This window comes from Pseudonaja textilis, chromosome 6 (genome assembly GCF_049901715.1).
Source record: "Pseudonaja textilis isolate UNSWEBS1 chromosome 6, rPseTex1.2, whole genome shotgun sequence".
Classification (NCBI taxonomy): Eukaryota; Metazoa; Chordata; class Lepidosauria; order Squamata; family Elapidae; genus Pseudonaja; species Pseudonaja textilis.
In genome coordinates this window covers 38476552-38500959 of record NC_141995.1, presented here as the reverse complement: position 1 = coordinate 38500959, position 24408 = coordinate 38476552, and the positions used below count along the sequence as shown (strand labels likewise).

The 24408-nt window shown below is 37.0% G+C and overlaps 1 protein-coding gene across 5 annotated transcripts in view; it reads left to right on the top strand.

Annotated features, from left to right (window-relative positions):
* STOX2 (storkhead box 2) overlaps positions 1 to 24408 on the top strand; it is a 177944-nt gene that overhangs the window by 133425 nt on the left and 20111 nt on the right. For 3 of the 5 annotated variants that reach the window (XM_026699650.2, XM_026699651.2, XM_087936341.1), the window contains exon 2: positions 21915 to 22067. In XM_026699650.2, the coding sequence (XP_026555435.1) occupies positions 21915 to 22067 (153 nt within the window). Of the gene's footprint in view, positions 1 to 5456; positions 5737 to 6421; positions 6728 to 21914; positions 22068 to 24408 lie in introns of those variants that run through there. The other 2 variants (XM_087936342.1, XM_087936343.1) reach the window with 2 other exon arrangements.

The following is a 24408-nucleotide window of genomic DNA, read 5'->3' as shown; positions in this document are numbered from 1 at the left end:
CGCAGGGCACTACTTTCAGTACAGAACCCTTCCATTCAGCCTGTCTTCGGCCCCCGGGACCTTTACAAAAGTGCTAGCAGCATTGGCCGCACACCTCAGAGCAATTTTGGTGTGTGTCCAGTGCTACCTGGACAACATTCTCATTCAGTCTGAGTCATACCATCAGGCACAGAAGGATCTGCAGATAACAGTCCAGGTCCTTCAGGACCACAGGTTCTCTATCAATTTCCCAAAGAGCCACCTGGAACCATTCACTTGCCTGTTACACCTGGACGCAGTGATAAATACCAGGTTATGTGAGGTCTACCTTTCCCAGGAATGCCAGGACAGCATCTAGTCCTTGGTGAATCAAATCAGAGTGGAGCGAACCGTTCCCTTGGCCATTCTTTCACAGCTCCTGGGAAAGATAGTATCATGCATAGCTATAGTCCCCTGGGCTCTGCTACATTCCAGAACCTTGCAATGGTTACCATTCCAAAGAGCAGGAGAAGCAACTCCAACACCAAGGTTCAGGTACCACTAAAGACACTCAGGTCCCTGAGATGGTGGGTTTCCCCAGCAATAACCAGCCTGTTCAAAGAGCCCAACTGCTTGACCCTGACGTCGGATGCAGCCTCTTTGGCTGGGGCATGCATCTCCAGTCCAAATTGGCACAAGGACAATGGATTCAGATAGATTTGATAAACAACATAAACTGGCTGGAGCTCTGAGCTCCATCTTGTTCTACAGCACTTTCAAAACAATGTTTTGGGGCAACATATACTAATACTGATGGACAATGTGGCCGCCAAAGCAGACATCAACTGCCAAGGGGGCACCCATTCCAGGTCCCTCATGCACGAGGCAGTCCAATTGGTACTCTGAGCAGAAGCTCACCTGCTATCCATCAAGGCAGAGTATATCTCAGGGGCGATAATTGCACAGGTGGATTATCTCAGCAGGACCATGGTGGATCATTCCAAGTGGCGGCTGCACCCAGACCTCTTCAGGGAGCTGTCCAAAGATTCGGCCATCCAGTCCTGGACTTGTTCACCACCCCAGAAAATTTGTAACTGCCCAGGTTTTTCACAAGATTTGTGATACCAGGAGCAGAGGGAGTCAACGCCCTCCACAGTCCATGGCCCAGGGGCCTATTATATGACTTCCCTCCTCTTTCCCTCATTCCGGGGATGATCAGGAAGGTTCTATTAGAAAAGGCGGAAATCCTGCTTCTCGCTGTCCATTAACCCAGATGGCCATGGTATGCAGACGTAATCAGCCTATCAGTATCCCATCCTTGGAGGATTCCTCAGGACAAGATCTCCCTCAGCCAGGGGGTCTTGGTCCACCCAGAGCCTCAGTGGCTCCAACTGATTGTCTGGCACTTAAGAAGAGAGAATCCTGAGGAAGGACAATTTCTCAAAGGGGGTGATACAGATGATCCAGGCTTCCAGGAGATCTTCCACTGACAGGATTTATGATTCTACCTGGAAGGCGTTTTGCAAATGGTGTGCAAGGAAGAGCTTAGCCCCCACTGTGGTATCTGTTCCACAGATCCTAGACTTCCTACAAGAAGGTCTTGACAAGGGGTTATTCCCTAGCACTATTCACAGACAGGTGGCAACCTTGTCCACGATGCTAACTTTTGGGGACTTGGAATCCCTCGCCCACTATCCGGTGGTGTGTACTTTCATTAGAGGTGCATTTACCTTTAAGCCACCTGTGGTACATAGGTACCCCACCTGGGACCTGTCTAAGGTACTACAGGCCCTCACCTTAGCACCCTTTGAGTCACTTCAAACTACTAGCCTGTGATATCTGACTTTCAAAATCACCTTCTTAGTGGCCATCACCTCGGTCGGGCGAATATCAGAACTGGCAGCCCTCTCTGTCAGAGAGGACCTTTTTATTTTCCATACAAACAGTGTGATTCTACGGTTGGACTCCTCCTTTGTCCCCAAAGTAAACTCCTGGTTCCGTAGGGCCCAGGAGATAGTGCTACTGGACTTCTGTCCTGGTCCATCCCACACTCTGGAACAGAGATAGCACACTTTGGACATGAGGTGTGTGCTCCACAGATACATCAAAAGAGCATCTTCACATCGTAGAACAGAATCCCTGTTTGTGTCATTCTAACCGTCTTCTATCGGTACCAACGTCACCTCATCAACCATAGGCCATTGAATAAGGGCGTGCATCGCCAAGGCCTATGAGACTCAGGCACTCCCAATACCCAGACGAGTAACTGCTCATTCTACAAGAAGTGCAGCTACTACAGCTGCGTGGGCAACGCAGGCCTCTATTGAGGACATCTGCAGGGCAGCGGTGTGGTCCTCCTTGTCTCCCTTCATAAGGCACTACAAATTGGCCACCTTTACTTTGGCTGAAGCGACCTTTGGCAGGAGGGTGCTCCAACAGGTATATACCAATACAGGGACTCAGGAACAGACCGCTCTTCGCCCATAGGGACAGCCAGCTTTGGTATGTCCCGAGTGTGGATTCTTCAATCAGTATGCTGGAGAAGGGTCGTTGGCTTACCTGATGGAAGGAACTCATAAACTTTGAGTTAAATTTGTTCAGTAGTCAAGAGGAAGGTTAAACCTTAGTGAACTTATATAAAATATCACCCCCATCTTGCAGTACTTGTATCTCTTGCCTTTGTGCATTTGTTGCATATATATCTATATCTATATCTGTCTGTATGTCTGTCTGTCTATTTATCTATCTAAAGCCTTGGGTAAATCTAACTTCTTTTAAGAGGATCTTTATCACCTGAGAAAAAAATCAAGACACTCAAAAATCTGCAGAAGTTTTAGAGGACGAATGATGAAGATAATAGCTATAAACCATTCAAAAGGCAAATGTGTTGAACAACAAACATGGAGAGGAGTCATATGCAAATTCTATAAATGACAACAAGTCTAAATGTCCTGTTGATAAGAAAATTTACAACATATCAGAATATTAGTCTTTTCCAATTGCCTATTCCAAATAGAGCCTGAAAACAGGTTTTCCAAATATCACTAATTACTTATGAAATTATAAAATCTATTATATCACTTAAAATTATCCAAACACTTAAAATTTAAGCTAACATATATATTAAGAACCATAGTAAACTCAGTAAAAAGTATTGACTAAAATTGATTTAATACTAGGAATATAATTTCCCATGAGATTATTTTATTCTCCTCCATGCTACATCGCAGCATAGATAGAAAGGGCGTTCAGGGTAACTTCTACCAATGCCCAATTCATATGAAGTTAAAACATAGGCTATATGGGTAGAAAACCTCATTTTTCAGCTGTGAATAACTCTGTGTGTTAGATTATAGTCTAGGAATGGTTTCCACTAGAATTTAAAGGATTCTAACTCAAAAAGAAGTTACAAAGTGATATGGACATCAAAGCATATTCATAGATTGTTTAACCATTCTTTCAAGGAGGAAATCAAATAATTTCCAGTATAAAGCAAATAATGTCCTTAAAAATAATGTCCTTTAAAACGCTTGAATTTCTTCAAAGAAACCTGTCACCAGCACATTGGGATTGTAGCCCTAAAGATACTGGTGCATTCACCAGTTTGTTATTTCTGACCTCTTCTATTTGGTCAGTTATGGTTGACTTACTATATAAGCATCTCGTTGTGACAATATAGCTTTAATCCTGAGATGTAATTCATTTTAGGTCCTTTCTCCTTTTTGATGACTTAACCCATCATTTCGATTTGAAGGAAAGCTCTATGAGGTCATTTGAGGGACTTCATGTGGGCTCTGCATATTCAATATAGCATCGCTCCTTGACAATGTACTGTTTAGCCATTGAAAGTTTCATTTTGTCCTTTCTCCTGCCTCTCTTCACAAGAGCATTCAGAGCACTATTGAGAAAATATTCTAGCCAGACGATGGTATAGAAGCCATGATTTTAAGGAGAGCGATGTTTCTATCTCAGCATGGTCTGCAAGATGTGGAAAGGGATGCTTTTGGTCTGAGCTTGTTTGCTGTAAAACAAAGACGGGTTTTAGTGAGAAGTTCATCTGTCCAGGTCCGAGCAGCAGACCTTTGATAGGTTAGAACAGATCCTGCAATTAATTTTTTAATTATGCACTTTCAGCTTTTTCAAGACCGAAGAGTCTGTTTATTTCTGTTTGCTCCAAAACGCAAAACGTGGGCCTAAATTTTTAATTAGCAAAAGTGAGTGGTGAAAAGGGAGAGGGGCTGAATAATATAACAAACCTCAGTGGAGAGCAGCTAAGATGTGTTGCCATGACAACAAGTTCAGCAGGCTGCCAGCGAGCATGTCAATGGGCAGTGCGGGGAGGGAGCTTTCAAACAGTGCCTGCTTGCCACAATGTGATTGGTCACACCTCTGTTGTCTTTGTGTGAACCAGGGAATGCTGGGTAGAGCCCAGAGTGAATGCTCAGTTTGTCTCAAAGCAGCGGTGAGGTAATGCTTTTGAATCTTTGGGGATTATAGAATGCATCTTTAAAAGGCTGCAGAGTAGATTATTTTCATTGCATTTTGGACTAATTGCTGCCTATGATTTGCAGGGTTTCTGTCTGTACTAACGTGATAAGAGGTGGTGAACGTAGGGGATCAGTGTTAAGGTTTATCTGATTGCAGATTGATTGACATTATTTAGGAAGAGCTACTTTCAGCATCACGCCGCCGTAACACTCGGCATAGTTGTAAACGTGGTGGCGTTATCCTTTGTAACCCATCATAAAAGGGCTGATGTTGGAAAGTTTGGAATTACTTTCTCCTCTCCTGGAAGGAGAAACCAAATTATTTCATGAAGTGATTGCTGGGATTTGGGGTAGTTCAGTTATATAGCAATTTCCTATAGTCAGTTCTGTAGCCTGTAAATAATTTCTATGTGCAGAAAAAAAGTATCTAATGTAGCTTTAGCACCTGTTACGGTCTGAAAATATGTAGCTATTTAGGATGCTAAGAGCAAATGATATGCAAATATGTTTTGTGTTATTGTTAAAAATTGATCGTTTCTAAGACCAGCAAGTACTGGCAAGTTATATTGTGTATTTGTATTAAAAATAGACCCTGAAATTAACTAGGAATTGTATGATTCTTTTTCTGACTAAGCATCAAAAGATTTTATAATGCTTTGAGCCAATAATTTTTTTTAGAAATAATTGCTGTGCTTTGAGTTACATCATGTTGTAGCATCACTTTCTTGAATGTTTAGTTTGGCCTGTTTGGGCACATACATAACCAAATCAAACAGTTGCTGCATTATCAGATTTATATCTTGCAAATATATAAATTCACATGTGACTTGCATTAAATACATAGTTTCAATATTTATAAAAAATATTTCCAAAGAAAGCTTGGTAAATTTCCAGGAATGAAAGAGCACTAGAAACAACTTGATTATTTAGGACACAAGATTAGCAAAAAGGGTGACTCCATTTCCATACACAATGTTGATTAGCTGCAGTAACTTTCCACATTGTGGGATGTGTACCTAAAATGTACATGAGATGTATTTCATGCTTCTTTTCAGTCTATAATTTGTGTCCTTAGCTGAAAGATTTTAGTTCAATTTTAATATGACTCTTGGCGAGACTGACCTATTCCTTTTTCTATAGCCTGAGAGAAAAACATGCAGAAGCAAACATCAGAAACATAAAATACATATTTAAAGAAAAAGAGAGGGGGGAAAGAGAAAGAGAAAAAAAAAGAAGTGGATTCTGTTTTGATTTCATCCTGCCTACCATTGGCTCTGACTATCTATATTTGGTATGTAGTACCCTGGATAAAATAATTCATATGGGAATGCGGTATTTAAAGAAAAACAACTCTTTGTCTCTATTCCAGTACCTTAGTATTTTGAACAGGAAGAGTTATATGTCCTTTTTGCTGCCTTTTACTATGGTGGAAGAATAACCATTTAAAAATATAGGCCATATGGATTAGAATATAAGAAAGCAAGTACCTGTATGTGGATTTCAATTAATAATTGTTAAAGGGGGAAAAAGTAAAATTATGCTGATGGGACAGAATATATTAGAGTTTCTACGAGTATCAATTAAGCTAATAAAGTTTTCTGTTGTGAAACTGCCTTGCTCCGTGGTGAAAAGTTTAAAAGTTTTAATAACTTGGTCTAGCAGTGGGGAGTAATATTGGGAATATCCAGGTCATCCATAATGGGTACACTTCTAAGAACAATGTTATCTGCTAATTCAACTGAAAAGAAAAATTAGCTCTATCACTTTTCTCTTTTTCCACATAGGACACTGTCATTGAAACTGCAGTTCTTGCCTTGCTCTAGTTTTCTGACTCATACTTTGTACTGTTATGGCTATTATGATTTTTTTTTTTTTTTTTACAAAACCTGGTTTTTCTCTTCTTATTTAGAAAAAAGGATCTGTGGCTTAGCAGGAAATTTGGTGAATGGCCAGGAACACAGAGTGCAGTAAAGTCAGAGTGAAAGATCTCTCTGCCCCACGGAAGTTAATGTTGCCAGTCAGGTAGACATACTGGTATAGATAATGAAATGTCCAGCAGGAGGACAAGAGACATATATAGATGATAGAAATGTTGAGTAGTTCCTAACACTTCCGCATATACAATTAGGTTCTTGTATTGAGAATCTAATCCAAAACAGAAGTGAATATTTGTTCTTTGTGTGCATTTCGATGTATGTGTTTATGTATTGGTGTGTAAGATGTTGAGTATTCCAGTGGCCCAAGAAAGAATGTCAATTCGATTTCCAGTATCATATAAACTTGTATGGTAAGTTAACATAGTTTCTGAAAAATATTTGCTTCTTTAATTGTGTGTTATGGTAAAGGTTAGCTGTATTTATATCATCATAAACTTGCATTTAAATTTATATCCATTTGATTTTTAAACCTGTTTTCTTTCTCATCTATTTCAAGAATGTTTGGCATGTTCTGTTTATGAATCATTTAAACTCACATTTCCTAGAAATGTTTTAAGATTATTAAGCTTAATTAATGCAATCAAATCTGGTACCTGGCTTTGGAGAAACCAAAGTTTAAAATCCTACATTGTGAAACTTCCAGTTCCTCATAGAGTTGTTTCAGAGGCAAGTATGAGCCTGTATACTTTCAAGGAAGAGTGTGTGTGTGTGTGTGTGTGTGTGTGTGTGTGTGGTTGTGAGGGAAGGAGAAAGAGAGAGAGAGAGAAATATATAATATCAGAAATAATTACCCAACTTGAATTTTCAGGAGTATTGGTCTGTTTACAAACTTTTTTTTAATTAAAGACACATTTAAATCCTTCATTAGTTTTCAATGTATATTCTGTTAACAGCTTATTTTTAAAAAAGTTGCGTGGAATCCAATCCTATTCATATTTACTAAATAGTAAATTTCATTGTTTTCAGCAGGCTTATTTTAAATAAATATGTATAGGACTCATTTAAGCTGTACTGGAATAGCTGAGAAAAATACCTTGATAGTACTGAGAAGAAGTGGTTCAGCAAATAATGTATTAGAACATAATAGAAGATAAATATTTGATTATTCTACCACTTTTCCCCTAGTGTAGCTATTAATTTAAGTTTTAGTAATTTTGAGTTCAAGCTGTAGCCAACAACTATTACAATTTGTAATAATTGTTGTATAGTCCCAATTGTTTTAGATACAGTAGCAATAACATTAATTTACTATTGTAAGTTTCTAGGAATTGTATAAATATTGAAAAATAATACATTTCTTGCCCAGCAACCTCATGCATGCAATACAAAAACAATACAAGACATGAAAGGAACAGATTTGAGAAATGATTTGTTTATAATAAATAGGAACTTTTTTCAAAGACTACATGATTGATAAAAGCTAGAATGGAATTGGAAAGAATGTATTATAACTGTCCATATATTAGGCTTTAAATATTACTGTTGCTGGAGCTGTTCAATTGGTGCTCCTTGAAGGCTCCCTGGTAAGCACAGGATGGAAGAGTATGTTACATTGTTTAGGTGACTAATTTATTTAATTTTTTATTTAAAGCATTCATACCCTAGAAAGTCTTCCAGATCTGCTTATGAATAAAAATGAGACTATGCCTTCAACAATACAAAAGGGAAAAGGACTCTGGAAGGAATAAGGAAATCAAAACAAATGAAGGCAAGTTACTAAAACTTATAATGATAGATACAATGCAGAGAGGCATTATTCCTCTTGTTCCAGAGACAACCAAAATGTAAACAGTTCAAAAATAAAGTAAACTAGAAACTGGTAGTCCTTTAGAGTTTGTTGTGGTGGATGACAGTTTGGACATAGGTATAAAGTCTAGTGAAATTTGCTTCACAGATAATCCTGTTTTCTTTGTCTGCTCCTTAGTGCCTTTGAAAATAGCTGTTTGATAATATTCCCAGACTTAATATCTACTTCCAGAGCCTTGTTAATATATATGATAACAAAACAGATTTCATTAAAGGAATCTGAATGGCAAATATTAGAACTGGAAACATATGCAGGCAGACTTTCAGGGATGCAGGACTCTGATAAATAAATGAGCAAAAACAAGCAAATGATGTATTTATGTAAGAATTTCAGTGACTACATAATCATTGAAATGCTTGTGACACATTCTTATAGCCTTTTTCCTATCAGTGTGGTACAGAAGGTTTGAAGTTTCTATGTTTTAGGTGGGAAGACAGTACATACCTGCCCCTTATTATGGTAATGGATTAGCGCAATTTCAAACTTTTTACTTATAGCCTTGCTGGAATTAATTCTTTGCCTGAGGCTGTCTGCACTGACTACCATCACTAGCAGCTCAGTCTCGAGACCCATGCTGTTCATTGGTCATGTCTGTTTTTCTGGGTTATATCGTCCAGGCAAAAGGAGATGCAGTTTAAGAACAACTTTGAGTGTTGACCAGTCTATCATATCTCAGTGCTCCTCTTTGTTATCATCAGGCAAAATTGTTTCATCATTGTTTTGTTCACATCATACTGTAAGTGCAGAGAATTACTAGGTGAATTTACTGCAGCCTGATTAGGAGATCTGATATCTCCCATATCTTTAAAATCACCAAATCATAGGCTGGGGGGAATGACCGTGTTCTTTACTCAGAGAAAGGATCATGGAAAATGTTGCACATGCTGGGCAGTTGCATGAAGAGCAAATGAGCAGTACAGAGAGAGCTGTTGCATAATCTACAGGATTGTCCTGAAATTAATCAGTTTCTTTCCATACAACTGCTTCAACATCTACATCAGAGGTGGTATTCAGCAGGTTCTGACCATTTCTGGAAAACTGGTAGCAGAAATTTTGAGTAGTTCGGAGAACCGGCACCTCTGACTGGAGATTTTACAGTATCCTTCCCCTGCCACGCCCATCAAGCCACGCCCACAGAACCGGTAGTAAAAAAAAAAATTGAATCCCACCATTGATCTATATCAAAAGTCTCTAAACTTGGCAACTTTAAGACTTGTGGACTTCAACTTCCAGAATTCTCCAGCCAGCTAAGCTGGCTGAGGAATTCTGGGAGTTGAAGTCCATAAGTCTTAAAGTTGCCAAGGTTGGAGGCCCCTGATCTATATGGGTAGGAGTGGTGGAAAACAATTGCCTGTGCCTATTGGGGGGGATGGGGGGCATTACTTCCACCATATGCTTGAAGTGGAGGCAGCAACCAGCAATTCATTTAAAAAAGCATATCTTGGTTTAACATTTTTCAAAAGGTGGAGACATAGGCTGCACGTTGTTGGTTGGTTGTGCTATGTTTTATCATTCACATTCGTTTTATATATTGATCAGAGGTACACTTAATCTTGTTAACAAATTGCATTCAAGTTCATGGCTAGAAATCACAATTTCCATACCTATAAATAATTGGCTTCTCTTTACTTTGTAATAGGAGTTAACATCCAATTACAGAGTATATGCATTTCTCAAGAAAAGCGATGAAATTTCTTTAGAAATAAATTACAACTAGAAATATTGTTTAATTTAATGTTTATAATTTGGAGCAAAAGTTGCTTTTTCTACCAGTTGCATCTGTTGCAGATTCAGATAGTCTTCATTTAGTGTCAACCTTACAAGTAGACCATACAGGAAACATGACCCAATAAGCTAATTCTGCTTCATTGTAAGGCTACACTTAACACAATCTTGCAAGTCTGAAAGTAGTTCTCTCACCTTGTCCCCTTTACAGCTCAGAAAACCAGAGTGAGTCTCTTCTGAGACTTTCTCCACTCACATTCCTACTGCAAGCTAAGCTGTCTTTTATCTGACCTTGTCAGAAACCATATATCATTTTTTTTAACAAATTTTATTCAGTTTTTCACATTAAAAACAAAAATCTCTTTTTAGTGGGCAACATATTTCCGGGTCATCACCTTTACATACAGATATGACAGCAATTATACATTCATATATGCATACTTAATTCTATTATTACCTTTTCCATTCCAAATTTTCAGTAAAGAGAGAAACGAACACATTAATTCTGGCCTCTTTCATTAATCTCAATCGAAACATCTTTTTGTTTCATTTCAGTTATTTCAAATATAATCCTTTAATATTTATTTTAAAAATAAAGATAAACAATATGTGTTTGAATAATAATAATAATAGTAAAGTTATCAATGTCTCCTTGCTTTTAATAGTCTATATTAACTTATTAATTTAGTTGGTTCTTTAGTCTGTCATATTACCTTTCCATTACACATTCTTTTTATAAATTCTAGATTAATACAAATTTTAACACTTAAAAAAAAAAACAAGTATAGGTTTCCCCCCTTTCACTGTTTTGAGTGTGACACCTCAATGATTAAAATATACCTTTATTCCCTCATCTTGATTTCCAATAAACCATTATTTTTAAGAAGTTACAATAATAATCATTACATCTTTTCATTTGGATTCCGCAGCATATTTTCCCCCCTTGATTTTTAATAAGAGTTATCAGTATCTATATTACCCTATTTTCTAAATATTTTTAATTGCAGAAATATTCTTATTACCCCTTGTCACCCTGCAGAATCCCCTTTTTAATTCATCAACCATTATCTCTGAAAAAACAATTTCTTTTCAACATTTTACTATTTCCGTATTTCTTTATTTCATGCGCCTGTTTCTTACTGCTTCTCCTCCCCATCTTTAAATTTCTTAGTTATTCCAGCTGAGGGTCTATACCAAAAACATCAATCCTTTTGTTTGAGTTCAAGTTTTTTGTCAAAAGGTGGTATTCTCCATTATACAAAGTCTTCACCTTCCCCCCCCCCTTTTTTTTTATTTAGGGTGTTTCGAACCTCAATATTCCAGCACAGTCCAGTCTCCAATTTGTAAACTTTATTATTATTATTTTTTGACAATCTTAAGTCCAGCTTTATTTTATGCCTGTTTATTCCCAAAATATTTTAGTCCAATTTAGTTAAATCTTTAGTTCCAGCTTCTTCCTTTCCCACTTAGCTGTCAAAAATATTTTCTTTTTTTTCCCCTGTCCCTTTGTAATTTCGCTGCTCGCTTTTCTTTTCTTAAAAATTCCATGTTACCTTAATCCTGGGGTACTTTTGTTTTGTGTCCCAGTTCAGATGTTATCCACCTCTTTCTTCCTTCCTGCACAAATCTTAATCCAGCTGAGTCCTCCTCTTCAGGGTGGCCATTTTAAACCACCGCTGCAGTCATCTTTGGGGGGAAAAAGACCAAGCCCAGGCTGGGAGATGTGGCTCCCCTCAACCTGGCTTGTGGCTTCCCCTTACTCCGCTGCCCCTCCAAGGCAGCTTCAGCCCCTAATCGTAATAATTGAGGCTCTCCAACGAAAGAGCACGGACCATAGCCGCAGAGAGTCGCGATCTACGGTCCGTCAGCAAGGAGGCTCCACCTTCTTCCTATCATTATATTTTTGTGACCACAATTAAGACCAGAAATTCAGATGTGAAACAAAAACTTGGGTTCTTATGATCTTATTTCAGCTTCCCTTTACAGACCTGCAAAAGGATTGGTTTGGCTGCAAGGATTGGTCACAGAGCTACTTTTGAGTACTGATATAACTGAATGGCTGTCCGGCATGATTGCTAAACTACATATACAATTCCACTCAGAATGGAAATCTCAGAATAACCAATTGCTAACTTGGTTTAAGGTTTACAAATTCCCAGTTTGTTTTACCCTAACCCTTCAAATCAATGTCCTCTAAGAATTCCTATAGCAAAAGTGTTACAAATTTAAAGTAAAAAAAAAAAAGATGGCAAAACCATACAGCATGTTAAAAACAGGCTTTATTTATTTATTTATTTCCTGCCTTTATTATTTTTATAAATAAGGTAGCAAACATATCTAATGTTCCTCCCTCCTCTTATTTCCCTCCCACAATAGTAACCCTGTGAATGAGAGTTGGGCTGAGAGAGTCACCCAGCTGACTTTCAAGGAAAAGGCAGAAGTATAACCCATGGTCTTCCATTTTCTTAACACAGTTTAAATAAACAAGTAAAATAAATGTTTCTTTGCTTAGCACAGGAAATTATCAAAGATAAGAACTAGCTATGTCTCACTTAGGAGATCTTTCTAAAGCTGGGAGTCTTCACTTAGAAGGCAGCTATATATTGTATCTATTCAGAGAGTATAGGCTTCTGAAGTCTTTGGGTAGAAATATCTGGAATGTTTTGAGTAGTTTCATAAAAGGTAAGTAAAGGAGTCCCTGCAGATTTTACTCCACTAGTCATTGATGATGATAGGGATGGTACTCATCTTCATTTCAAGGCCATTGAGCCAGTGCTATCTGAAGATATTTCCATGGTCCTGTGGCCAGCATGACATTAGCTTCCCACCGAAGCGATACCTATTTATCTGCTCGCATTTGCATACTTTCGAACTGCTAGGTTGGCAGGAGCTGGAGCAAGGACAGGAGCTCACCCCGTTTCAGGGTGCATGGGTCTCAAACATGGGCTGTTGGCTTTCCAGCCAACAAGCCCAGCATCTTAACTGCTGAGCCACCCTGTCACCCTCAAGTTGGGTAGAAACATGGAAATAAATGGGATGATAAATCCATTACGAAAAATTATGTTTTTCTATTAGAGAGTCTTACTCCTTTTTATCATTTTATTTATATCTGAGCAAATTTTGGATGAGGGGACTTATTTAAAAAGTAAGCTGAGCAATGTTAATAATATTAATGCAGCTGAGACTCAGATTTCTGTTGCATTAAAAATATACATTTTTCTTTACTTCCTAATTTTTCTAGGTATCTGAAGATAACATCAGCTTATTCTTTGAGTATACCCTGACCTAAGTTCTAGGAAATTGCTTTTACAGGTAGTCCTTGGGTTATGACCACTTGTTCACCACTGTTCAATGATCGCTATTCACGCACTTGGCAACCAGGTTGCATTTATGACAGTTGCAGCATCAAATGATCATCATTTGTGAACTTTCCTGCCAGCTTCCCACAAATTGAAAGCCAACAGGAAGTCGTAAGTTACTCCTGCCACATTTTTTACCCACCTGCCTGCACTTCATAGTGCTGGACCACAGCATCTACCCATGTATGGCACCCTCCTGCCTGTAGTTCATATTGCCCACTTGCAGCACTTGCCCACCACCCCATAGTTCTCCTAGCTGGCCCGTTTGCCTAGATCTTCCAACTTTTCCCATGTCACAATCATGTGAGCTCTTTGCTTAATGACTTACATGGGGTAGAATTACAGTAGCTGTCGGAACTGCCGGGATGGCTGGTGCTAAGCATACATGACATGCTTTAAGACCACATCACTTAGCAACAGAAATTCCCAATTGCCATCATAGCCTGTGGACTACCTGTATTGAAAAGCAGTACCCCAGAAAACGGGGGAGGAAAGTCCATATATGAGTTAAACCTTTGAAAACTGTCTCCTGCAAAGAAAATACCAGCTTTTTCCTTCTTTCACTGAAAAGATGCTGCTCTTAATTTGTTGCAATGGGAAGCTCTGTGGGTTGCCTTCCCCTCCCCAAATTTTTTAGGGATACATATGGTCCTCATATGTACCTTGCCTGTTCCTGACTATGTTAAAACATAGGAATATAAAAAAGATTTATATTCTCAACCAGAACAATGCTGCATACTCAGCAGTAATTAGTTATTCTGCCAACATTTTGCTTTAAGAAACAGTGAACTTTTGAGAACATTTTTAGAAATTGCATGCTACAAATAAGACTTCAATGTATGTATTTTAAAACTAAATTTTTACAGTTGAAGTGAATCAGTAGCCAAAAAAGCTAATACAATCCTGGGTTATATAAACAAGAGGCATAGAATCAAGATCATTAGTGATCATGAAGTATTAGTGCCGCTTTACAATACCCTAGTAAAACCACATCTGGAATACTGCAACTAATTTTGATCACCATACTACAAAAAAGATGTTGAGACTTTGGAAAAATTTCAGAGAAGAGCAGCTAAGATGATCAAAGGCCTGGAGACTAAACCATAAGAAGAACAGCTGCAGGTTTCAGTCTGGCTAGTCTAAAGAGAAGAAGAACTAGGAGTGACAGGATAGCTGTATTCCAGTATTTGACGGGCTGCCACAAAGAAGAAGGGGTCAAATTATTCTCCAAAGCACCAAAGGGCAGGGCAATCAACAATGGATGGAAACCAATCAAAGAGAGAAGCAACCTGGAATTAAGGAGACTTTCTAACAGTGAGATCAATTAATCAGTGGAACAGTTTGCCTTCCAAAATTGTGGGCACTCCATCACTGGATGATTTTAAGAAGAGACTAGACAGTCACTTGTCTGAAATGGTATAGGTCTCCTGCTTGAGCAGGAGGCTGGACTAGAAGACCTCCAAGGTCTCTTCCAGCTCCACTCTATTGTTATAGTTGTGATTGTGGGTTGTTTTACATGTATTACAGCATTTTGTCAGCTTTGTTTGGAAAACAACCTGGGCTAATCTAGACCTAGTTCATTATTAAAGATAACATGTTTGGAAAAATACCAGAAGATAATGGGATATCTTCTTTAATTATGGTTCCTGCCCATTTACGAAGTATGGGAATATATTTTGCAAGTCAGCACAAAATTAACTACTTCCTAGGAGCAACAACTGTATTTCTACAAAAAGTGCTCCCTCTGGTGGTTCATCAGCACAGCAGTTTGCAATTCTGGGCAGAATTTATTCTGCCTTTTCTTTTAAATGAGATTTAAAGCATTTTAAAAACCCTGTTTATTACTAAGCAAATTGCACTGTATTTATCTGGGCTTACTCCAGAGTAAATCTGTGGAGAATTGCCCTACACCAAAGGTGTCAAACTCGCGGCCCCGCAAGCCAGATGCATCATGTGCTGGCCATACTCACCCCCAAGTTTAGCGAAGGAGGAAAATGTTGTGATACATCATATGACAATGCTGTGTTGTTGCACACTATACACTATATAATGTTTAAGGGGCTATATGTGAGTGGGTAAGATATGGCCAAACTATAAGGACAATAATTTATATCTCTGTATGGGTGCTTTTGTGTGGTAGGATGGGATGGAGGAGTGTCTGTCTATGTATTTTCATAGTAGTTCCTTTATTCCTTGAGAGGAACATGTTACCAAATTCATCTTTTTGTCAAAATGTTTTATTTTGTGATTTATTTTTTTTCCAAAGCCTAAAGGAGGAAAGAATTTGGGCTTTTAAGACAAACTTTTAACATAGTTGTTATATATAAATAGATTTAAGGACATCCCTATGAAAAATAATAGTATTAAATTTCCTTGTGTAATCATAAAAATCAGACCATGATCTGATTATTCTGAGAAATTTCATATCTCTCTCTGTTTCATCTTACTGATGGTTATTGCCTGTTAACTTACCCTTTTCTATACATTAATTCTGTTTTTTATGAATTGCTAACTATCCTACTCTACTATTCTCATCCCAATACAGAATATAAAATATATTTTTGTGACTTCAGTCTCGCCTCCTGTAAATTCAGTCTTGTTTTTTTACTTCTGAGAGTTGCAGTACTTAGCAGTGTCAAGCAGTGAACAAATATAGGGTTGCGGTGGCTCAGTGGCTAAGACGCTGAGTTTGTCAATCAGAAAGATCACCAGTTTGGCAGTTCAAATCCCTAGCACCATATAACGGAGTGAGCTCCCATTACTTGTCCCAGCTTCTGCCAATCTAGCAATTCGAAAGCATGTAAAAATTCAAGTAGAAAAAAAGGGACCACTTGGTGAGAAGGTAACAGCGTTCCATGCGCCTTCGGCATTTAGTCATGCCAGTCACATGACCATGGAGACGTCTTCGGACAGCACTGGCTCTTCGGCTTTGTAACGGAGATGAGCACCACCCCCTAGAGCTGGAAACGACTAGCATGTATGTGCAAGGGGAACCTTTACCTTAGTCAACAAATAGAAACATTAGACTGAATATAACTTTACAAAATTACTCATTATCAAGAGCAAGAAAAGCAAGTATTTCCTATCTCAGGAAGTTTCTTTCAACATATTGGCATGATCTCAAGACTTCTCATTGATGCCATTCTTTCTGACTTTGGGGAGAGCATTGATGAACTTAAGTCAGCTCTGCTGAAAGTAGCACTGATGATCGTGGCAGAATAAGCAAATGGATCCGTTTCTCAGTATTCTTGTCATGAGAAGACTTGGGATTGCCCACACATGCCCCATACAGTAGTTTCCCTATGAGGAGATTGTAAACAGCTATTTTGGCAAGTTTAGGGCTTTAGGAACTGAGGGATTGTTATCTTTGCCCAAAAGGACACAGGTTTTCCATACTGTCTTAATCACTTGTTGGTAATGGCTTTTCAGATATTAAGAACCTTCAGAATTGCAAAATTCATCACACCATGTGAGTTTCCTACAATCCTTGGCAAAATAAGTTTTATTTAAATTTAAGGACTTAAAAATTATTATTTTTGAATAAATGGCAAAAATCTGAATGTTGATTTTGGAAAGTTATCAATGAACTAAGGAACTAGATGAATTTGAAATAATTTTTAAAATGGATTACAGGTTCCTTCTTGTGGGTTGCTTAGAATTCTATTTAAAAATATATGAAGATTTGGAAATTAAGAAATCATCCTGTGGGAAAATGTTGATTAGAAAAAGAAAATGATAAGATGGTACTCTGAAAGTTGGATAATAGAGAGAATAGGGAAGAAGAGATTATAAAGATTATAATTAAAGGAGAAAATATAGAATGGAACAAAATACTCTAACTTTGGAATAATTCAGTATTGGTGAACTTAAGAGTTATGATTGTCCATTATAAAAGAGGTTACAGGTTCTGGACAAGATTAAGACTAAGCCTGATTTGAATGTGGATTTAACAATAATAGGTTACAAAAATGATGAGAAAAAGATGTTACACTGGATTTACAAATGAAATCAGCTGATGTCTTAAAAATTAAAAGGGGTATACAAATAAAAAACCAGAAGAATGACTTGAGAATATTAATTTGAATTTACAAATGGGACTCGTTAAAGTTTCGAAGAAGCTTCTGCGAGGTGACAAAGAGAAATGAAAAAGAATCACATTCTGAGACACTATGGGGGTCAAAGATCAAGCTTGTTAAAGAAAGGAATATAAAGTTGGTTTATTTGATCAAGGGTAATGTGATATTTCTCATAACTCTTAATGGACTGAATGGCAAGAACTTGTAGATAAGATATGAGTTATGGGAGAAGATTGGGGGGGGGTTGGTACAGAAATGGTGATACATTACTGAAATTGTACTTATGATTAAAGGGGAAGACATTTCCTTATTTTTCTATTTTGATGAGGGTAATGCTTATAATATGTTTTTCACGGGAACTAGATGGCAGACTTTAAGACCTCTTCTTCTTATCATAACTTGATGCTTCAGGAGCATGTTTTCATTGTGAACCAAAACACCAAAAGCAGTCTAATGTCTTAAGAACGATAATGGGAAACATGGAGAAAAAGAAACTCCTTATTTCTATGGCTTTTTCAAGCTTCAAAGAATGTGAAGAAAAATCTAGTAAGTCAAACACTAGAATGCTGACAAAATTACTTTATTATGTTGCAGTTTAGAATTCCATACCATAAGACTATTTCAACTTCAGATCATTGGTGGCTTGTACGTATCAATATATACAGATATCCATATGGGTATATTGATGTGATAGTCCCTTAGAGCAGGGGTGTCAAAACTATTTCATTGAGGACCGCATCAGGGTTGTGTTTTCACTGGCAGTGGATTGCTCGGAAGGCCGTTTTCACTGGAAGAAGCACCACAGGCCAGTCCTTCACTGTTTCCAGGGTGGCCCCGTGGGTCGGATCTAAGTACTCCACAGGCCGGATCCAGCCCCTGGGCCTTGAGCTTGACACCCCTGCCTTAGAGGTTCATTTTTCTTTCTAACACCCGAGAATATTGGGGGAAATTGCAGAAGAGCTCAGGACTCCACATGACTGCCTGCCCCTTGGCAGGCTAACGCTTAATAAACTGAATGGAATAGACCCAAATTTGGTACCATTTGAGAAGCTGGAAAAAGGTGGCCTGAGATTGCCTGGGAGAATGGAGGAGAGATGATTCCCCCACATATCCGTATGAGATTGAGTTGAGTGATAATTACCATCCCTCCTTCCTCCTGGTCATATGACCCAGAACAGAGTATATGCAGCTTATTCTTTGCTTCTGGGTACACAAATACACATGCTAACCCACTGATGTAACACAAAGTGAGACCATGAAATTTATAGATGCAATTGCTGTTTCATTACAAAGAAGAAAATAGAAGTGCCTCTTATAGCAACTGCTGGCAAACTGACTAGAAATAATTGCAGGAGCCATATAATCTTGTCTTCTGTGTTGCAATATTTAAAATGTTTATAAAGATTTGGATATTTAGATATATCAAAGGTTTCACATAATAATAAATAGAGCAGATATATGGATGGAGGTCATATTCATTTGTATTGCTACTAACTTCACTGGACTTTGTATTTTATTTTGAGTCTGTAAAATGGGATAGTAATTTATGTTGATTGAGAGTTGTACAATAGCTTTGTAAATTAATAAAATTCAGTTCTGTTTTACAGTTCTTTAGAATCTATAAGAAGCATCTTGTTCACTAATACAACTTCTTTATGTAGACATTTTCATGCTGGGTACTAAAATGAGAAGGTAACAGGGAGCAGGATTTTCTGTTTTGTTTGTTCTGAGTTGACTGCTGTTTCTTTCACTTAATAGCAGTAGTTACAAGACCTTTATTGGAAGCATTTGAATAAAATACACAGTCAAGTTGTTAAAGCATTTTGTCTTGTGGGCCTTAGTTTTCCATTTCCTATGTGACATAAATATTGACAAGCTCAATATAGTAATTTAATGGGAGTGTATGTTTGATTTTGTCCATACCAGCAAAGAGGAGTAACACTTAGAAGAAATAACATCTTTTATTAATTAAAAGGGTCCTAATTGTTGTGGGTTTTGCCCTTTTTCTTTGGAGATCTGGTTAGCACCAACCTGATGGTATTCAGGAAATTTGCCAGAGCCAAATGCTTTTAAAAATGTGTAAGAATTTATGACATGGCAGACTCCCCTTCCTATAAAAGATCATTTTTGCTGCTAGAAGTGTTTGTCTCAGTGTAAAGTTATAGCTAGAAAATAGATTGAGTTATTTTAAAACTTCCTCTGTTTTATTTTCTATAATTTGTAAGCAGTTCTGAACATTTTTGACTAAGCAGCATATAAATTACAAGAATGAATGAGTAAGAGATTGGGGGGGGGGAATTACTGCATTAGAACATCTGTTATCTTATACTCTAGTAGGGAATTTGTTCAATATTTTTAAAGTTTTTTTAAAGTCCAATAATATTTTTAAAGTTTTAGTCAACTGGGTTAGCTTCTGTTTGCATGTTTGTATCCTTAAAAATGTGAGACAAGACTGCATTTACAAAATATTTATTTTAGCAAGACATTCTTCTTTATTTTTTTTTTCTGCAGTAATGCTTCCTGATATTTTATTGTCAATATTAAAAAGAACTGATGAGGTTGCCTTATTTGTGGCCAGTCTTAAATCCAATTCATTGCTCTTCAGCCAACTAAAACTGGCAGATTGATTTCTGAACTACACTGTGACTTTCACATTTATATTAAAAAATGTGTGAAGCAAATGAGAGTACATATGGTGCTTGATAGATGGCCCACAGATCCTCTGGGAGTTTTCCCCATTTTTCCCACCTCCCATCTGATCAGCATTCTGTTAGAAATTTCAACAGATCACTCGTTGCCCACTACTAATGTTAACAAGAAAATAGCCTTAAAATAGAAGTGCTGGGTGGAGATGAAACAAGGTCAAACTTAACTTATTTCCTTGGTATTAGCAGCAGTTGGGAGCCAGAAACTTACAAGGAGTTGCAGGTAAAATAGGAGGTTCTTCTCCCATAATGTTCTCAATTTAGCAGTTTAGTATGTTGTGTGAATGCAATTGGGCATGTGTAAGATATGCACATGTGAATATTTGTGATTCCAACTGACCATGTAGCACTGTTTGCATAGTAGGTACTTACATTGAAAATACAATTAATTGGTTCTGGGAGGCGCAACAAACACTAAAAGCAGTGACTTCCAAACAGACCCCTTTGTTTTGGCCAGGAAGGACTTCCTGTCTGTCCCTTTTCCTATATTAGCAACCTTCTTTACATGGCCAACTTCCTCTGCAATGGTCCTCCTCTTCCTTTTGCAGTGACCTTCCTTGCATGACCAACTTCCTGTGTGTTCTCCCTAGCCATCCTCCTTTTCCTATTGAAGTGTGTTGAGTACCAAACAAAGAGTCCTGGGCAACATTTTCACATCAAAAATACACCAAGTACCAAATTCAACAAGTTTTGAAGCAGTTGAGTACTGAAATAACACTGTAAAATGTTTGCTTATCAATACTAAGTACTCAATATTCAACTGAGAGATTGAATCCAGCCCCTTAATCTTTCTCAAACATTAACTTTTGTTTGTGTCTACTTAAATCAGGCAGGGCATTACCACTGCGTATGATACTTCCTGCTTACAGTCAAAATATTGTTACAGAGATTTGGGATATTTATCTTGTCTCTGCCTCCACTCTCCAAATAAAATATATTTGATTTTAAATAAATCATTTGACAATTCTCTATCAAAGTTCCCTATCAAAAGTTTCAATGATTGGATTAGCGACGTATCTGGTATAATATTTTAAGGTGGCTACCAAGTCCCAAAAGAGAGCAGGCAGTTACTCGCCTATTCCTATTGTGGTTTTCCATCACTTTTCTAGCATGTTGCTTTGAATCTGAAGAACAATAGACAAAATACAGTTTTGAAAAAAATAGTACTTTGGTTCCTAAAATTGATTCTACCATGCACTCATTGTGGGTAATTTTAAAATGGTAATCTTATTGCTGTTTTAAAATGATCTATATTATATCAATATAGCTATGGTAATGTGCAGGTACATATTTGGATAAATAGAAAATGGCCAGTAAATGCTTGGCTAAATGACCTAAAAAAATAACATTGTAGGTTCTGATATTTTGTATCAGAACATATATACTCATTCATTACTTTTTGAAAACCCAATTTAAGATCAGACCAGTCAATGATTTTAGGTATACTGTTTTCCAGTAGTTTCAATGGATTTTTGATGTCACTGATACAATGAATAAATTATTCAGTATTTACATTATACTTATTTCACTAATTCACTAATGTTATACTACAGTTCACTAATTTAATTATACAGAATTTATAACTTAATATACATTTTATTTAAAATTGTTTATAATTACAAATGTATATTGTAATTATATATCTTAATCTCCTCTTTCTCTCTTCCTCCATTCAGTTATTAAGCCAAACTTCTGGATTAAATAGATGTTGCTATTTTAATCTCTATAAAAATACAATCTGCATTTTTTATGTTTTCAAAATATTATTAGGCTTTATTCTAAAGTTGCAATGGAAGCATGTACGTGTCTCGTTACAATCACTTCAAGATGGTTAAGCAAAATCTCATTTTCTATCTACAGGTGATGTATCGCCAATCAGTATGTCACCCATCAGTCAGTCACAATTTATTCCACTTGGAGAAATCCTTTGCTTGGCCATCTCATCAATGAACTCAGCACGGAAACAAGTCACACAAGAAGCATTAATAGAGCACCTAACAACCTGCTTTCCTGGTAAAATATATACTAATCCATCTCTAAACAGGCACAGTTGATTAGGTTTATAGGTATATGCCCTGTTTCACTATAGCAATGGACCAGGTTTTCTGTTGACTTTCAATTAGATATTGTATATAATACATGCTATATATATACAATTATCAATAGATCATTCACCTGTAGTATCAGTGTGATTTCCAGCTATACATTTGTATGGATTCTAAACTAATTCCTCTTTTATTTTTTTAAAACGACATTACATAACACTTAATCTATATTGTTCTGCTTCCATGATTCTCCTATAATGGCAGAATCTACTATACCTTTAAATTCAATCTCTTCTCTCTCTGGTTACATTTGTGTTTTAAATAAAACCTATATTCTTTTACTTTTCTTCTTGTTCTCTTATAGGTCACATCGACATATTTTTCTCATACTGTTATTTATTTGAAGGTGTCATATTATTGTTAAGTATAGAGTTCTTAAAGAAAGAAGCCTTAGGCCCTTGTACAATGATTAACAAAGAGGCTACATTTATGCTAATTTTATTCTTTTAGTGCTAAGTACATTTCTATCTTCAGTTCATGAGGTCATACATTTTATTTAAATTGTTTTACAATCTCTATATACGAGCTATAATTCTTTCATGGTAGATCCAGTTAATAAACAAGATGAAATTTAGTTTATCATTCACCTTTACTCATTACTTCTAGACTGGCATACTTTCTTAGAACAAATAAGAACACTGAATTTCATGTAAAGAATCACAGAACGTTTTCCCAACTTACTGGGGACAAGAATGGCATATGATAATTACTGATCATTTAGTAATATTTTCTCCTTATATAAGTACTGTACCTAATTGGTTTTTAGAAGTGATTTCCTGTTCTTTATTTTAGATACATGCAATGAGTAATTTAAAATAACAGGCTTTACAGAAAAAAAAATTCTTGCCCAGGTTGCTGTTTTCTATTGTTTAAGAAAGTTATTGTATTTTAGAAGTCCAAATAATGCATCTTTTCAATTAAGTTAACATCATTGTTTTAAAGACTTTGCTTCCAAATATCATGATGTATGGAAGGCATATATTGCAAATTTAGCAATAGCACTTACACTTATATGCCCTTCTATAGTTCCTCACAGTACTCTCTGAGCAGTTTACAAACTTCAGCATATTGCCCTCAACAATCTGGGTCCTCAATTTACCAACCACGCAAGGATGGCTGAGTTAACGTTGAGCCAGTCAGGATTGAATTCATGGTTATGGGCAGTTATCCTGCAATACTGCATTAACCACAGTGCTACTACACTACCTTCCTATTCAAATGTATTTGAAATAGAGCCATCAAGTTTAAAGTAGGAGTTGAAAAAATACTAGCAGTTTTAAAACAGTTATTAAAGTCACATGTAATCTTATAACATATATATTTTTAAATGCATTCTAATTTGGGGGTAAATTTTTGTAAATGCTCTGATCAACACAGCTGTTTTGCCTGGGTTCTGAAATTCACATGTATAGATTGTGTGATGCCTACCTTAACAGCATATGAAACCAAATTGAAATTGTGGTATACATAGTTTACTAAGCAATAGGTGAGAAAATCTGAGCCAATATGCTACCGTGTTTCTCATATAATAAGGCCGGGTCTTATTTTTTTTTGAGCCCTGAAAAAATGGCTAGGCCGTCTTTTCGGGGGGGACTTAATTCCCCCCCTTGCATCTTCGGGCAGGTAGCGACGGCTTGGATGTTGACCTCGGCGTTTGTGGGGCACTTCGTATCGGGGTCAACAAAGGCAGCACCATATCTGGGTGTGCAACAAAAGTACTTCCTAATGGCAAGCCCCCCCATCATTCCCCTCATTTCGCATGTTTTAATATAGGCCTTAATTTGGGGAGAGGGGTTTAATTTCATTTCATGCCTATATAACATGCTGGGACTTCCTATTGGGGGAGGCCATATTGTTGGAGAAACAGGGTAATTATTTATGGCATCACATTGCCAGCATTATGCATTTAAAATCAGATATGTTAAGCAAATGTTTTGTTCATTGAATGTCAATAACACATCTTAGAAGAAAATGATACTAGAAGATTATGCAGTATTTGGATGCCTATGTATTGTTGGAACTGTCTAGGGATAGAGACAATCTATCTGCAAGCTCACATTAATAATATAGAGACATCCGAGTCCCATTATGAAGGAACTTCAACCTATAATGTTAATTCTGAGGAAAGGACTGAGCATCTTACCCAGTCTCTTTCTTTTTTATTTTAAAAAGCAAAATAAATCTTTAATCTCTACAGATATTGAAAGGAGGTTCCCTATTAATTCATAAGAGAATTAAAACTTGGGAAA